General features: G+C 43.2%; 1 protein-coding gene across 11 annotated transcripts in view; it reads left to right on the forward strand.

Annotated features, from left to right (window-relative positions):
* BRCA1 (BRCA1 DNA repair associated) overlaps window positions 1–15,911 on the forward strand; it is a 510,976-nt gene that overhangs the window by 181,244 nt on the left and 313,821 nt on the right. For all 11 annotated transcript variants that reach the window (XR_015296056.1, XR_015296057.1, XM_086924044.1 and 8 more), the window contains 2 exons: window positions 5,050–5,192; window positions 10,897–14,508. Coding sequence is in view for 9 of the 11 variants with exons in the window: in XM_086924044.1 (XP_086780170.1) it covers window positions 5,050–5,192; window positions 10,897–14,508 (3,755 nt within the window). In the remaining 2 variants the exon portion in view is untranslated. The remainder of the gene's footprint in view (window positions 1–5,049; window positions 5,193–10,896; window positions 14,509–15,911) is intronic.

Consider the following 15,911-nt stretch of genomic DNA (forward strand, 5'->3'; position numbering starts at 1 on the left):
CAACAAAGTAGGGGCCGAAAAAGAGGAAGTGGGGGTGCCGAGCAAGGGCGGAGCAACAGTTTGTGGAACTGAAACCACCGTAGGGGAAGCAGAACCTGTCAACACGGGGTACAATGATTGGGGAGCATACGGGGGAGGGGGCCGAACATTCAAAATGCCCTCCATCTCATCTTGCTCTTCTTCTCTTACTACATAGCTTTTATCCGTCTGTAACCTATGAAGTCTGTCTGCGCGCTCAATCTGTATCTCATTCTCTTTCTTAGTATGCTCTCTCGCCTTTTGTGCCATCGTCTGCGCTGCTCTCTTCTGAGCCACCTTCTCCTCTCTCATCTGTCTTTCCCTTACTTCTTTTTGCCATATCCTCAAGGAATCGAACATACTCTGGCGACTACGCTTAGCAAATAATCTGTCCTGCAAATAATCTAGTTTTGCCACATCGAAAGAACCGGCCATTGCAAATCTACGTTACCCTTAGTGTACTTGTGCCACAAAGTATTGAACAAATTTGGAGTCAATCCATGCTTAACATACATCTCGAAATTAGGTGAGCCCTCCACTGGGTCGGGTTGGCTCTCAGCCAACCTAGTGTCCCAGGCGCCGCAGCAGCACCCGAGGCACCATAGCTTACTGAAACGCAGCATCTTCACCCATACAAAATTCACACTCACCCTCTCACCAACAGCCAGACCGCACAATCACTACTAAACACACACATATATTCACGCTTCCTATGCGTCAAATCCCTGCCAAACACGTATTACCAAAATGGGACAAGGCCTGTCGACCAAGTCCTGGGGAACCTGGACCCTACCGCAGACCGAACAGTACACTCACTGTTCCGAGATTGGCGAACACATCTGCCACCCGGGCGGCACTACAGATCGCTGCGCACTTAACCACGGGAGAGCCTGGACCAGCTCCCAACGAACCACACACACTAGGGGTTCGGGGTGAGTCCCAGATTCCGCCCGCAATGAGCCACGCCTCCACCGCAGTACCACCCGGTCGGATGACCACAAACAAAAGTCCAACCAACCTCCGCCAAGTCTGTCAGAGTACCACTCGCACTCTGAGTTCCCCGGAGCACGCTAGCCCCAGGAGCACACAGGCTCCTCCAACCACTAGAGACACGCCGGTCTCGGAGACACACCAGTCTCTTGAAGCGTCCCAGCTCCCCAATCAACAGTCGGACCACTCACCTTCTATACGCGGTACCGACCTCTACCGTTCTCCACCGCCAGCTGCTGGGACCAACACGGTCAGCTCCAAAGTTCCGCCTTCCGGACCCCGGCGCAGGATCATGAACCGGGACCTCTCCCGATCAGCAGGGTGGGGCAGCGCTGCGAGAACCAAGCTCGGCATCAAATGGGACCCGGACCCACCGTGCCGACCAGAGGGTCCCCGGCCTTCTGCTACCCACTTACGGGTGAGAAAGATCCTTATCGTGGGGTCCCTGTTCGGGCGCCATCTGATAAGCGTGGCTCAAATCCACCCAAGTGGCTTACCACACTCACCTATAATTACCAAGTAAGAAGTCAGCCGGACCGGGGAGAAGAATAAACAAAGTATTTTATTAGGCCACAAACTCCCACATGAAAGGGCCCTGTCCGACCTCACCCCTAAGAGTGCGCCGAGAGGACTGACTCATGTCATCACAGCAATACATTATAACATGGTACAGCAAAGTAAAACACGCCCATACTGGAAAAGTACTGGACCCCGGAGAGTGTGAACAATGGCCTCACACAAGAGGCATCTGCACCTGCAATAGCAACATTTGGTTATCTCTGCCCAAGGCCGGAGCCGGGCCTCAGCATCTCCAGCGCATGAGAACATTACTGATTAGGTTTTTGTTATTAGTTTCGGTCACAGTTAGCTAAGAAACTAAAACTGCTGCGTTCAGGGTTTTTCCTATTCCTACGGGAGGGAGGAATGAGCGAGTGCGACTCGCACGCAGAGAGAAGCACCCAAAATGGTGACACACAAGCTAAGCTAAGAAAACTGAATAACCTCACATGCATAAATGAATAATGAGATGGAGAATACAAACGTAAATGCATAAATGAATACATCATTAGTTAGACACATTATGCTAACTCGTAAATGTAAGTGGGCGGGGCATCGGAAAATGAAATTTATCACCACTCTTAATCACTATGATATGAACTATGCTTATACCTGTAAAAGAACAAAGAACAGCAAGGTAATAAGATAATTCTCTTCTTGGCAGAAGGTGTTGCCTGGGTGGCATTGTCTAGGACTATATCCAACTGTGGGAACGGAAATAATGCACAGCATGAACCCTATTCATATGCAACACAATCATATGTACCTAGTTAATACAAAATGCTGAGACATACCCTATTAGGATAATATTTGCTTCTAAATCCACCAGGTTGCAACACATACATTCCTGTAGTATGGCAGGGTTATAGAGCACATGAAACGCCAAAGAAAGATTGTTCTAGTCATTTGAGAAAATAATAGATAGGGTTACGTCACCCCTAAGGGACCCAGAACCAACAGTACCTTGTAGCCTTCTCAATGCCGATATGCTAAACAGTCCTCTGCACAAGCGTAATCCACAGCTCACCAGCAGAGGGCAGTACAAGGCTGAAAGTGCCAAGCGGTAGTGATATTCAAAATGCCCAAAGAATAATAACTTCCACCCTTAACGTACCCTGCATGAGCTGCAGCTGCAAGCTCTCCAACGGAGGACAACCAGGGGAACGGAGGTAATGAAAACCCGTCCTCCGCACAAGCCGCAGACGCAGGCTCACCAACGTAGGATACTTGAGAAATAACGGCAGACAATGCCGTTCGATAATTATCCGGGGATGTTACGTCCTCCTCATGAGCTGCAACCGCAAGCTCTCCAACAGAGGACAACCAAGGGAACGGAGGTAAGGAAAACCGTCCTCCACATGAGCCGCAACCGCAGGCTCACCAACGGAGTACACTCTGGGACTAACGGCCCACAATGCCGTTCAGTAATTATCGGGTGTGTTTCCTTCTTCGCATGAGATGCCTTAGCGCCTGCCAACGAAGAAGAATGTACCAATAGGTCAGGACAGGAATGCAAGAGTACCGGCGGCAGGATACCTCATCAATATGTTTGGCTTGACAACTGGAATTTCCGACACTGTTTCCGGGTATGAGCATTACTAAATAGGGATTCCCTACGACGTCAGACGTGCTGCACCCGGCATGATGGGAGATGTAGTTTATCTCCTGAAGTCCGCGATGATCCAGGATGCGAAGGCAGAGGTTACTCTGTTGTGTTGCGCTCTAGTCCGGTGCATGTGACACAAAAATCAACAAAGAAATAGACCGATGATGCACCAGTGTTTGATAGTGGACATGCGTTCTTGATATATACTCGAAAATAAATATACTGCTAAAAGGAATGATTGCACCAAATGAAAAGGAAAACTTAAACTTTCCCAGAGGGTCATTGTCGGAAGGACAGATGCCTTCCATCGAAGCACAAATGTGTGAGCATGGAGAAATTCCCACGTCAATGTATGTATCGCATAAAAGCCTGCAGACCAGTACTTGAGGGCATGTGTGGCTTCCTGCTCTAGACTTGTCCCAAGCCTTTGCATCATGCTGTGCCTCCTCCATTATTTGGTCCTAACCAAGAGGAAGCAGGAAGTACCTTTATGGTTGATGGAGAACATACCTAGTTCTCTAAATAAGACAGACTGGAGCTCCGCTATATGTGACAGAAGGGGTAGTTTGAAACCAACTCTACAAAGCGATGTAGCGAACATCTGATAATATTTACCATGATGAAATAAGCCCGGTGAGTTTGCAGTTGGTTGGGGTGAGGTGAGGTGGCAGAGGGAATCTTCCAGCAAAGGTATTGTGGCTTCCTGACTGATGGTGATCCTGTCTTTCTTGTGAGCTTATTGCTGTAGAGAGTTTGAATCCAGACAAGGCAGCGCATCTTCCTTATCCTCCGGCCACCCCGTGGGAGGAGGGAATGGATGGCCGGCTCGAGTCAGCAGACCTTTTTGGACACCATCTGTTTGGTAATCATGGCTGACTGAGTTGGTCCCAGCCAATCAGATGGTTGCTCTCAATTGCCCAGTAATTTGTACTGACACAGGGTTGTGACTACAGTATTGCAAAGCAAATGGGCCTGCAGGCAGAAAGTATCTGCTACTATTGTTGGCGGCCGGCCACTGGTAGGTGGAATTGAAACCCGTCGTCTGAACTCTTGACCTCTTTTAAATATATTCTATTGTGGAAGAAATCTTCCTTCAGTTATATTTACATGTAGATGTCATCTAATTGTGTAAGTGCTTTACAAAGTTGCAGTTACCTTTAAAGAAGTCACCAGCTTCACTTCTATGATTTTGAACAATCATAGGTGTGATATGTAGGGGTGCGTGAAATGGGTTGCCGTCCATACCTGATCGGTATCATTGCCTGGCATAGATGGGTAGAGTCTGCCGTCTCTAATCTTCACTAGTTCTAGCTGATGATGTAGTGCTGCCCAAAAGTCACATTTCAGATTGAAGCAAGTTCTACTTCAGGCAGACATGTTGGCAAAACATATGGGGAATTTCTGTGACCATGTGGCTGTCCGAGTATAGAGACTGCTCTTTTAAGGCCTAAACACATTGGCAAATTCTGCAAGTACAATATCTGAAAGGAGCCCATTCAATAATGGCAATTATGTAGTAAAATAATTTATATCAAATATCTTTACTTGCAATCTTTATCCATGACATTGTGTTATCTCTATTATTCTTAGACTAACTGGGTGCCCTTCTGACCTCTGTGTTCATAAATGAAAGTTTAAATTCTATTAAGGAGCAGTAGTCCAAGAAGTAAAGGTGTAATCCCTGAATGTGGTGCCAACTTTGAATCCAATGCCTTCTCAGATCTTACTTTTTTAATTGATTGAGCCTTTGGTTATGGCGAGTCTTTCATCTTCTTTTTCTTCATGCATGGCACCTAAGATTGAACACAATATCCTGAATGTTGTATTTTTTCAGGACCTTCATTTACTTGAACATTTTTTTCTTTTTCCTTTAATAGCGTCCAGGAAGGGGAATCCATCCCAACTCTAGATAAAGAATCCGAACCTGAGGCTGACCAGCGCGATGAGAGGGATAGTGAATCTGTTGAGGATAGATTGTCTACGAGGCTGGATGCAGAGGAAATGATCCAGTCTGATCTGGGTATGGCTCACACTTATCTCTTTCTATTTGATGTATATAGGTGAAGGTTGTGAGGTCATGCGCTGTTTGCAACCACGGAGCAGCACAGATTTAGTACTCTGGTTGTGATGCTCAAATTTTCTGTTTCCTTGATAAATCTAATAGAGCAGGTATACAATCACTGCAGGTATGCGGACTATACAATCTCAGTAGCAAGGTCGAGAAATTCATACTCCTGAAAGCCCAAGTGGGTATGACTTACGGCAATGTATCGTCCCCAGACAGTCAAAGGAAGATGGTTTCAGTTTGAGGAATTGTTTTGTCCAAGATTAAAAACATGAAATTGGTATTCACAGGTGTTGCTTGAAATCACACTAGTAAGGGAAGGTTCTTTTCTTGTCCTACAATGACTTTGTGATAGTGACTTGAACCTATGCATTATGGTATGGACAGAGGAAAGTAATGGGGAGGCTTTGTGCCTCCTTTTACAGAGATTGTGGCCAAGAGTAATCTTTGAGCTTGTCTCTTTGGTTTAGGTAAGCATCGATTGTCTTTTTTGAAGCAGAAGTACCCTCAATCTTTACAGCCTAGGCCTGCCACTTAGTAGCCCTTGCTGCCTTGGAAAGAGGCCCTAACAGACATTTTAAATGCAGCTTGGACAATCCTGTGCTCAGTAACCCCAGTCAGTCATCCAGTGGCTGTTGACATACGCCCGGACCCAGCCTTTCTCGTCAAACATACAAGAGTCAACCCCTGAAAGCTTAGTAGTCCATGAATCCACGAGCAAGGTCAACCCGAACACAGTCCACTCTATGCTGTTAGAGACAGAATTGAAGCGCAAGGATTCATTCAGTTAAAGACTATTTTCATCTACCAGTTTGGCCTTTTGGTCCCTAACTACGGTCTGTTTACTGGGCTTTATAAGCATGTTGTTTGGGACATGGCCAGTAAGATCTTGCCAGCTATCCCCGACTTATTTAGTACAGTCTTTGCCCAAACTATTCAGGATGGACTGGTCCCTTCAGAATATGTGTTGAGGACCGACTTTGACAAGACAGACTTTGCAGGCCATGCTATGAGCATCAGTTTCCTGATCAGGCATTATGCATGGTTGTGAGCTAGTGGAATTTTGGTGACATGCTGGTTTGTTTAACGGATATGCCTTTTGAAGGATCCAGATTTTTCGGAATAGAGGCTGATTCGATGAGAGAATGTTTTAAAGAGAGCTGCGTTATGGCCTGCTCCATAGGCTTCTTTTCACCGACACACCAGTTTCCCAAAAACTACAGAAAGTGCAGCGCTAACTTGTAAAGTCAAGCCTTTCAACAGCAATACAAAAAGGGAGTGGTCCCAGTGGAAACAAACTATGACAAAAACATCAACATCACCTGTTAAATCAAGTACAATAAATGTTTATTCACATTGAACATAAATAATAATTTTGAACATATGTGTCAATGTTCTAAAAACAGCACATTTGTCAATAGATTTGTGCAGAGTTGCCCAAAGGGGAGGGAGGGGAGGAATGGTGCAGCAAATGTTCACTTGAACGTTTAATTAAGCTTATACTAAAAAAAAATAGTATAATTTCCCTTTCTGATTTTAAATTGAATTTGAGTCTCTTTGAAAGCTTATTTTGGAAATCATGACTTTAACTCACAAAAAATGCAAACATAGACTCTATCAGTCTGGAGCTGTAGCTAAAGGTTCTACACAATCAGGAAGAGCCAATGGGGGTCCCCATCTAAAGTAAGATTTTGTAAGAGAAAGAAACCGTGGCAGAACAGGTTGCTGACAAAATGGATGGAATTGTAGTAATTTACTTGATAAATATTGTGCAAGGGGAAATGTGTTATTGCGGGTTACACAAACTGATTCAAGGAGTAATTAAAATTGCATATGAAAGCTATTCTACATGTAAAGATATAAATACCTTGAGCAACTCAAAATATTTCAGAGGTTTTTCCATGTTTTTAAGAGATTCATCATTTAAAAGATATCGAGCACAATAAAATGCACCACTTGTTAATCATGGGCAGCATAGGCTATCCTATTTCCTGAAGATCGTCTTTGGGTCAATAAAAATAAACCAGACAAATTGTTTCATTTAATATTAAAATGCTATATGAGTGCTGTCTATAAAGCACAACATAAGATTCCTTTCTTAATTAAATATGGTTGTAATTTGAATAGAAATGTGAGAGTTTATAATGAATCTGCTAAATATTCAGTGTGCTGTAGCGCTGGGCAAATTTTTAAAAAGCTCTAATATATTGATTGTATGATTTTATTCAATTTGAAGTTTGCAGGACTTTCTTTAAGCCTAATAAATAATATTTTACTATTTTACAAGTGCTTCAGTCCACATTGTCTGGTCCATTACATATCAGAGCATTCCCTGCTTCCCAGCACCTTTCTGTCGCAGGTTTGGGGCTTGTTCGACTCCTGATGTGCCACCAGTTCGGTGTTAAGCTTTCTTCTTTGGTAGCCCCACATTACCCCAACATGTCTTCCTTTATTTTCAGTAAGGATGCTGTGTCTTAAGAGATTCAGTGTCCTATACTCCAATAGACAGCCCGCATGTTGGGGGCTGAGTATTTTTATACTTTTACAACATTCAAAATATTTTTAGAACCTCTTTAAGCAGGTTCATTCACAGCCTTGGGACCAACTGCTCCTGTGCCAGATCGTCTAGATTTGGAAGTTCACAAGGGTGTTGTATCCACCCCAGCAAAATTTGTTCCCATGCTGGAGTGGTTGAGATGATTAGAGAATGTCCCATTTGCTTCCTTTGATGAGGGTTTCCAAGCCAGTCATCCCTTCTACAGCTTCAGATAGATCACATATGCCATTCAGAATGTGGTTTGGGCTTCTTACAAACACTGTCAATGACCAGTTTTCTTTAGCCCATAAGTAGTAGTAATTTCTACTAAATTGTAGTCTATGTGGAACTGGTTGTTCTGTAGATGGTAAAATTGGGGCTTAGATTAAATGATCTTGTTTACCTTCTAAAACATTTTAGAGAAGATTGGAATATCATAATGTATTGTCACATAAAAGGCATTTTCCATTTCGGGGAACCTGTTTTGGATTTAAAAATGCTGCCTAAGCAGGTCGCCTGGTTCAATTGGAAAAATTAACAGCGCAAAGTCTTTCCAAGATCTCATTAAAAAAACTGCATTTTTAAGATTTTTAAATTCGCTCCTTTCATTTGGTTTTGCATACTTTTTTTTCCTCTATGTAGTTCCTTCTCTTTAATTGTCTGAATACGGTTAGCCTAAATGTCTCGGATCCAAAGAAAAGTAACACTCTTCATGCAGAAGCATGTGTAGCCGATTCAAACATAATACATTTGTTGTGGGAAATATTGAAAATATTTAGAAGCGTGCCTTTTTGAAGTCTTTTTGTACTTTAGTATGCTATAGTGCACTCCAATATTATTTCTGAAATATTTTTACGTTGATTACTTACCCTCTTTAAACGTATTCTGCATTTTAACTGAGGTTTATTTTTCTTCTCTTGACTGGCGCTCTACAACTTAGCATTGCAAAATATTTACACCCTCCCTCTTTAATTTTGATAACTACTAATTTTCAATGTTATATGATTTGTATTTATTCTCTGTATAGCAGTGCCTAGTAACAAATGTGTAGTATTCTACTTAAGATGGTAGTACATTTAAACATTCCTTTGTTTTTCCGCTATCTCAGAGTTCGAGCTGGACTCCACCATTTTCTTTTTTTTCAGTACTGGATAAGAATTCAAAGCTTTTTGGGTACATTCAGATGGAACCCTATTACCTATTATACTCTGTGTTCATCAGCTAAATCCTGATGCTATTCCAGTGGCATTAGCCACAACATGTGGAATGACCATCCCCTCCTTGAGAAGAATCCTGCCTAGGATGAATTCTTAGTTTGAGGCCTACAACGTACGCAAACTGGTTTTGTTTTGCGTTGTAGCACCAATGACCACCTTGATACAGTAGTTATTGGCATGGGCCTAGGTATCAATTTTTGAATGTCTGCGCTCATAAAATATTTTTACAGAGGCACAGAAAATGTTGCTAGTTCTGCCCTCCTTCAGGATCGAGAAGGCGGCCACCACCAAGAAAGCAGTAAATGTAGTGTACACGTTACAAAGCCCCGGACAATAAATTCTTTTGAGTCAACAATGGAGACCCTTCATTATCTTAGAGAAGGAAATTATGCATATTAGGATTTCTTTTGCCCAACTGCCTAAAGGAAAAGAAAATGTAAAACAATCTATGACCCTTTCCCTGAGATCGGTCAACAAGAGGCTCCTTTGTTGGACTTTCACACCTGTATAAAGACCTCGGCCCTCATTGAGGTTTGCTGTGATTTTATGAATTCCCTCCCTCCTACCCCCATTTCCATACAGTGTGGCTATGTGTTTGGAATTCAAGATCCATGGGTTACTGGAATGGGGCTGATGGATTGTTTATGACTTATGGAGTCTGTGATTTATGATTGGTTCTTTGCTGTCAATTAAAGAAATGGAGATCTATGTACCATCTACTCCCTTTACTTGTTCAGACTATATTTCTGCAGGAGTCCCTCAAGATTCGGACTAAAGACAGATGCTCTCGGCTCTGCAAAAGAGAATTTGACTTCCCTAAAAGCTTTACTTAGGGCCACACTTATACCTAGCATTGATTATCGGACCTTGCCATATTTGCGCTGCGCTTATCCTTAGCAGGGATGAATAGAGTTCAGAAGCAGGTATTTGTAAACTTAAACACCCCTATCATGATACTGTGCATCTTATTTCTCTGCATCTGCTGCCAATGGTGGCCTTGGCCAAGATCAATCCATTAAAGGAAGCTCGGAAGGTTCTGTACCTGATCGTCCCAGTATTCTTGACACATTCATTTCCTCTTGGAGATCTAAGATGACTCCTAATTTAACTGTGCCAAGGCAGAATGAAATTAGGGAGATAATGTTCTCTATTGGGGTGCCTGAAGCCACGCTTCTTAAGTTCTACATTTGGAACACTGTAATATTGAGGAACATCTGACATTCAGAAAGGCTTTAAAACCCAGCTTATTGAGACGTTGGTTCCATCCGCTGTATAGGGAGAAAGGTTAGTTTAAGTGTGGTGAGGTACTCCTTCTGGGAACCAGGAAACATTTTATTTTATGGATTTTGAACCATAGTAAAAGATTGAAAGGACGAAAACCGAGAAAGAAGGAATAGAAAGAAAAATAGTAAGCAAGTAGTGATGATAAAGAACCTGTAGGAGGGAGATAAAGAGACAAGAGGAAAGGGGGGGTAGAAAGAGGCACGAGGAGTTGCAATGCAATTTTCTGCAATCCTGCTAATTGGCACCTTGAACGCCTAAGAAAAACGTGAATCCCACGCTTATTGTTTGTTTAAAAAATTAAGCCCTGGTTCTTGTTTGCTCCCTTCCGTCTCCCCCACCAGGATCTGCCTGCCGAGAACCATCCCTTGATGGACAAAATGCCAGTAACAGCGTTTCCTTTAAATTCTCAGTATGACTACATGCATCACAACAAATAGTTCTGCCATTTGTTTTTGTTTTTTGTAGCATGCTAATTCTAATTAAAAAGAGGATAGGATTGAGTTGTGTGGTGTTTTTTCCCAAGGAGAGTATGGTGAAATTAAGTCCTGCAATTTTCTTTTTATTTTTGTGCAAACTAGTCAATGGCATGAATTGTTTACTTTTTGTTTGCTTGTCTTTTCAGCTGAATACAACTTTTCGGAGAGGGAAGATGAAAGTATAAGGGGCGTCGAATCTCATGCTGCGAATGGCAGGAACACCACTCCATCTCTATCAGAACCACATCGACAGACATCCTGTGGTGCTACTATGTCAAACCTTTCAGAACAGAAATGTGATGGAGTAACTAATGAGGCTGTACAGAATGTTCAGGAAAGTTTGAGCCGTGATACAAAATTTTTGAGGGCAGAGGTTCGGTTAGTGAACATAAAGGACAAAAGTCCCAAAAGGTGCTCTACTAGTAGAAAAAGTAGTGGTGGTGATCTGCTTGAGGAGGACAGAGAAGCTTACAAACTGGACAGCTCGTATGAAAAGGAAGAGTCATTACTGCTTCATCCAGACGCTTCTGAGTGCTCCACGTCTTGTTCAATCTCTAGAAAAAGAGCCAAAGCTGGTGTGCAACGAGTTACGGAGTGGCTTTCCAGACTTGATGACGAAATGGTCGCTCTTCCTCCTCAAGATGACTGTGCACTTGATCTTGAGAAGTTGCCTTCAGTAAAAGATAGTGAGAAAGGTGACTCGGATGGGCACTCTCGGGTTTCAGACAAGACAGAAATAATGGAAGACCCATTGGAATTTGCTCTACTTCATGAACATGGCCAGTCTTCATCAAAGCCACAGTTGCCGACTATTCAAGACAAGGTGTTTGGGAAAACCTACAAGCGAGAGCGTAAATCCAACCCCCATCTTAACCTGAGCATTTTCAATGAAAGCAAAAATATAGATGAAGTTGCAATGGATCCTGTTATGGATTGTGAGACCTCAAAAACACGTACTTTAAAGCGAAGAAAGAAAATTGTTGATCTGCAACCCGAAGACTTCATCCGGAAAAACGACAAAGATCAGAACAAATCTGTTCATGAGAACACTGGTGATCGAATTCCTGGAAGAAAAAGGAGCATGAGAGTAGAAGTTAATTTTGAGGTTAGCCCTGAGCACTTAGTCCAAAAAACAGGAGAAAATGAGTGTGAATCACCTGTTGAAAATGGACTTCATGTCTTTGTTGACAGAACTACAGAAAAGAAAACTAACTATTCAGCAGTTGATTTAGAGTGTTGCCCTCCTGAAGCTCAAGAGGGGGATGGTGAGATAATGGAGGATATCTCTAAGGAAGGTATGAAATCGGTTTTCAAGACCTTGACTGAGGAAGTGTCAGGTGACAGAAAAATAAAGGCGCCGCCATCCAACACTGACAACCAAAAGCAGGATGCAACTTTAACAAGTGTTATAGGGAGCAAACTCTGCAGATCTCGGACACCAAGAGCTCCAGCCATTGACCTGTTTAGCAAAGCTGAGCTTGAAAAACATAACCATCTAGTGAGGGGTGGTGCTGTTTCAATGTTTAGTCCACAAAATCAGATTGACCTGCAGATTGATAGTTACCCAAGTAGTGATGAACGACGAAAGGTGGAACGGGGTCCAAGGAACCTTCGACGAAGCCGAAGACTTCTCTTGCAAACAGAAGAAATCAATGTTCAGGTTGTACCATGTAGTAGCTCAAACACGGCAAGAGAGGAAGATCACGTTGGTGTAAGTGAAGATATGGTCCCAGTAGGGTGCCTGACTGGCCCCAATTCTATCTGCCCTGTTTCAGGTGACCATGAAGACCTAGGAATCTGCAAAAGCCTGAGGTCAGATATCAGCAACAGAGAAAATGAACTTTACCATGCATATAAAACACTAACGTGTGCTCCTGAAAATACTTCAGTTTTGAGTGATAAGGACATGCACACCACGGTGTCAGAGGAGAGCGTACAATGGTCTTCTAGTGGGCTCCATAACGAGTCTGAAGAGGCTGCTACTCAAAACAGTACCTCAATGCTTATGGATTCTACTACTAATGACCTAAGGAATCCTGCGTTAAATAATGTATGTTTGACTAAAGAACATTCTAAAAACAAGGTCGGTATTGAGTGCTCCTCAGATACAAGACCCATCTATGTTTTGAATCATCCGAAAAATGAATTGGAGTCTACAAAGAGGCACTCTCCAAATATAAATGATAATTTTGTGTCCTCTATAAATTTAGAAGTCGAGGACAGTGAACTTGACACAGAATGCCTGCTAAAAACCTTTAAAGGTGCCAAGCGAAGGTCCTTTTTACTGCAATCTAGTCCACCAGTGGAGTGTGCTTCCAGAAGTCGTATGCTGATGAGCGCAAAAGACGCGAGCAGCAATCACAAGGATGCCCCAAAAAGAAAATCAGACCATGATTATAAAGTGCAAAATACGCCCTTTAAAGACAAACTTTTATCTGGAGGTTGTCAGAAAGAAAATGCTATACACAGTGAGCTTACAGAGCCCATTACTACTGCTGATAGTGCTGCAGGGCACAGTACGAGCAGTAACATGGAGGAGAAGGTCCATTTTGTTACACAAAAACAAGAGCTTTGCACCACACCGATGGAGAAGAAAGTCACGAGTAAGAGCACAAAAAGACTGCAGAAGTGCAGACCTCTCAGTGTGGAACATTGTTCACCTTTAGATGTTGTGGAGAGTTCCTACCATAACATTTTCAAAGACAGTGGTAGGTCAGGTGATTTGCATAACAAAGGAGAACTCTTAGTTCAGGGCACGGAGTCGCACACAATTAATGAAAGTGAGCTCAGCGAGGGAACTACCCGCGTGGAAAACGCTGTAGTACGTGAAATCAATGGCCTTGTATTAAACTTCATGCCTGAATTAATGCCGCCTCCCCACGAACATTCGCATCAAAGCCCCATCACAGACTGCGGCAACATTCCTTCCAGTGCAACTAGACATGGGGAAAATAGGCAACTGAGGAGCAGTTGTAGAGGTAGTGCTCCTCATAAGGAAAAAGTTAATCGAACTTCAAGTCCAAGCATAGCTCAGGAAAACATGGTAGAGATCTTTCCAAAACAAGCAGTTGCAATTCCTTGTAGTGCTCTGAACAACACTCCAATTACATCAGCAACCCCTGATGGTTTATTGTGCAATTCGAATGAGGTGAGGGGGAAGTTGGACCTATCCAGTCTTAGCATAAATAGTAAGTCCATTGGATTGAACAAGCTCGTGGAGAGCAGCATTGAGGGGAGCAGTGGGTCTTCTGTACCAGTATGTAAGCGGTCTGCTCACCGGCACCCAGCAATGAAATTGTTCTCTTCTGAGTCTAGTGAAGATGACGACATGCCATGTTTCCAGGGTTTGCTGTTTGCTGATGCTTTCCACCCATCTCTGGACTCTGCTGGCCCAAAAAACTCAACCGGTGAATCTTCTGCAAAGCAGCAAGGGGGAGGGCTCGTGTTGAGCAGCAACAGTGCATGTGAGCAGCAGGAGCAGAACATTCTGGTGGACACTTTTGGAGCACAGTCTCCCACTCCCAGCCAGCAGTCTGAGTACTCAGTAAATTTGTTTTCTTCCCAGTCCAATGCCTCTGAGAAGTCAGACAAGGGAGGAGATGAGCCTAAGACTGCGACGGTGGCTTCCAACTCAAGCTGTCCGCTGGGAACCCAGAAGCCTATTCCTGAACAAGAGTTGATTACTGAAGACCATAAAGAAGCAGAATTAGACGGCAGGAATAAAAAACTGAATATCCAGAACACAGAACAACATTTAGGTACAGTCAATATTTTTCATGACATTTTTGCAATTAAATCTCTTAAGAAAATGCCAATGTTGTCTACTGATGGACTTTATTAATGTCATAAGGACATGTTGGGCCCAATCCACAAAGATTATGCTATGAATAGGTGTAACATATTATTTGTAGTAATCCTGACTTTCTCCTGAACTTCTCACCTATCCCTCGAAATCAGGATACTGCAAATGTAAGTGCACAGTGAAATGTTTGTAATTCTGGTGTTTTTTGTAATACAGTCATACGTTATTAGTCTGAAAGCATCCATTCAGATGAATACTTCTGACTACTGATTACTCACCTTGTGAGTGTCTCCTGCTGTCAGACTAGATCTGAAAAAACTTTTGGTAACTTATCTGCATTGGTAGGTGACACCATCGTCCTGATCACAACTCTGCACACCATGTTTAAGAGCCATATATGGCACCAACTCTGTGCTCTAATGTGAATTCCCCCCCCCCCCTTCAGCATGGATTTGAAGCCCCTCTTCTGTCCCTTTTAGTTCTTTTATCTAGTTCCTACTTTTAAAGGTGTTTGCATTGTGCTGGGATGTCCCCTTGAGGACAATAGGATTCAAACTATGTTTGCATTTTGCAAGCAGATGTTTTTAGTGGACCCATACAACCTCTGTCTGCCAAGCATGACTACAGAATCCTGCGACAAAACATTGTGGTGCTTCTTGATTCCATTTAAAGATAAGTTGAATAAAAAAGACATAAGCAAAGTTGTTTAAATGCCGAAACACTTTGACTCCAGGGTGAGGTTACAGTCTCCATTTGAGGAAACCTGCTGATGCACCCAAACTCTACAGTAGAATGCAACATTTAACGGGGGCTCTGTTGCAGAATGCCAGCTTTGGTCTAGCTTCTTCTAGTGCACCTCCCATCCCCAGAAACCCATTGGGGTCCTTAGTCGCACACTGATGCCTCAGCCACAGGCCTCACCCGTTGTATTTCCAGTGCTGCGGGCTCCAGCGAGGTTTGTTCCAGATCTGTCCGCAACAGCACTGGATTTGTACTTGTTTTCATTGCAAACCTGATGTGAGGAGGAGTTCCCTCCTATTCCTCTTCCTCGACTGCAGTCAGAAAGGTGGAAGCCATTTTAGACCAGGTTGTATGCTATATGTTAGACCTGGCATCTTTCTGTGTAGTTTCCTTTCTTTTTGCTTCTAGCCTCTTGTTTTTGACGGTGTCCTAAACTTTGTTTTTGCTGATTTTACTGCTCTGGGCACTTTACCACTGCTTACCAGTGCTACAGGGCATGTGAATGAATGAATGAATGAATACCCTCTTGTAGAGCGCATGGCTACCCTCGAGCATCCCAGCGCTGTAAGACCGAAGGACGTTAGAAAGACACTATTGAAACAAGAATGTATTTAATCG

The sequence above is a fragment of the Lissotriton vulgaris genome, chromosome 5, assembly GCF_964263255.1.
Source record: "Lissotriton vulgaris chromosome 5, aLisVul1.2, whole genome shotgun sequence".
Taxonomy (NCBI): domain Eukaryota; kingdom Metazoa; phylum Chordata; class Amphibia; order Caudata; family Salamandridae; genus Lissotriton; species Lissotriton vulgaris.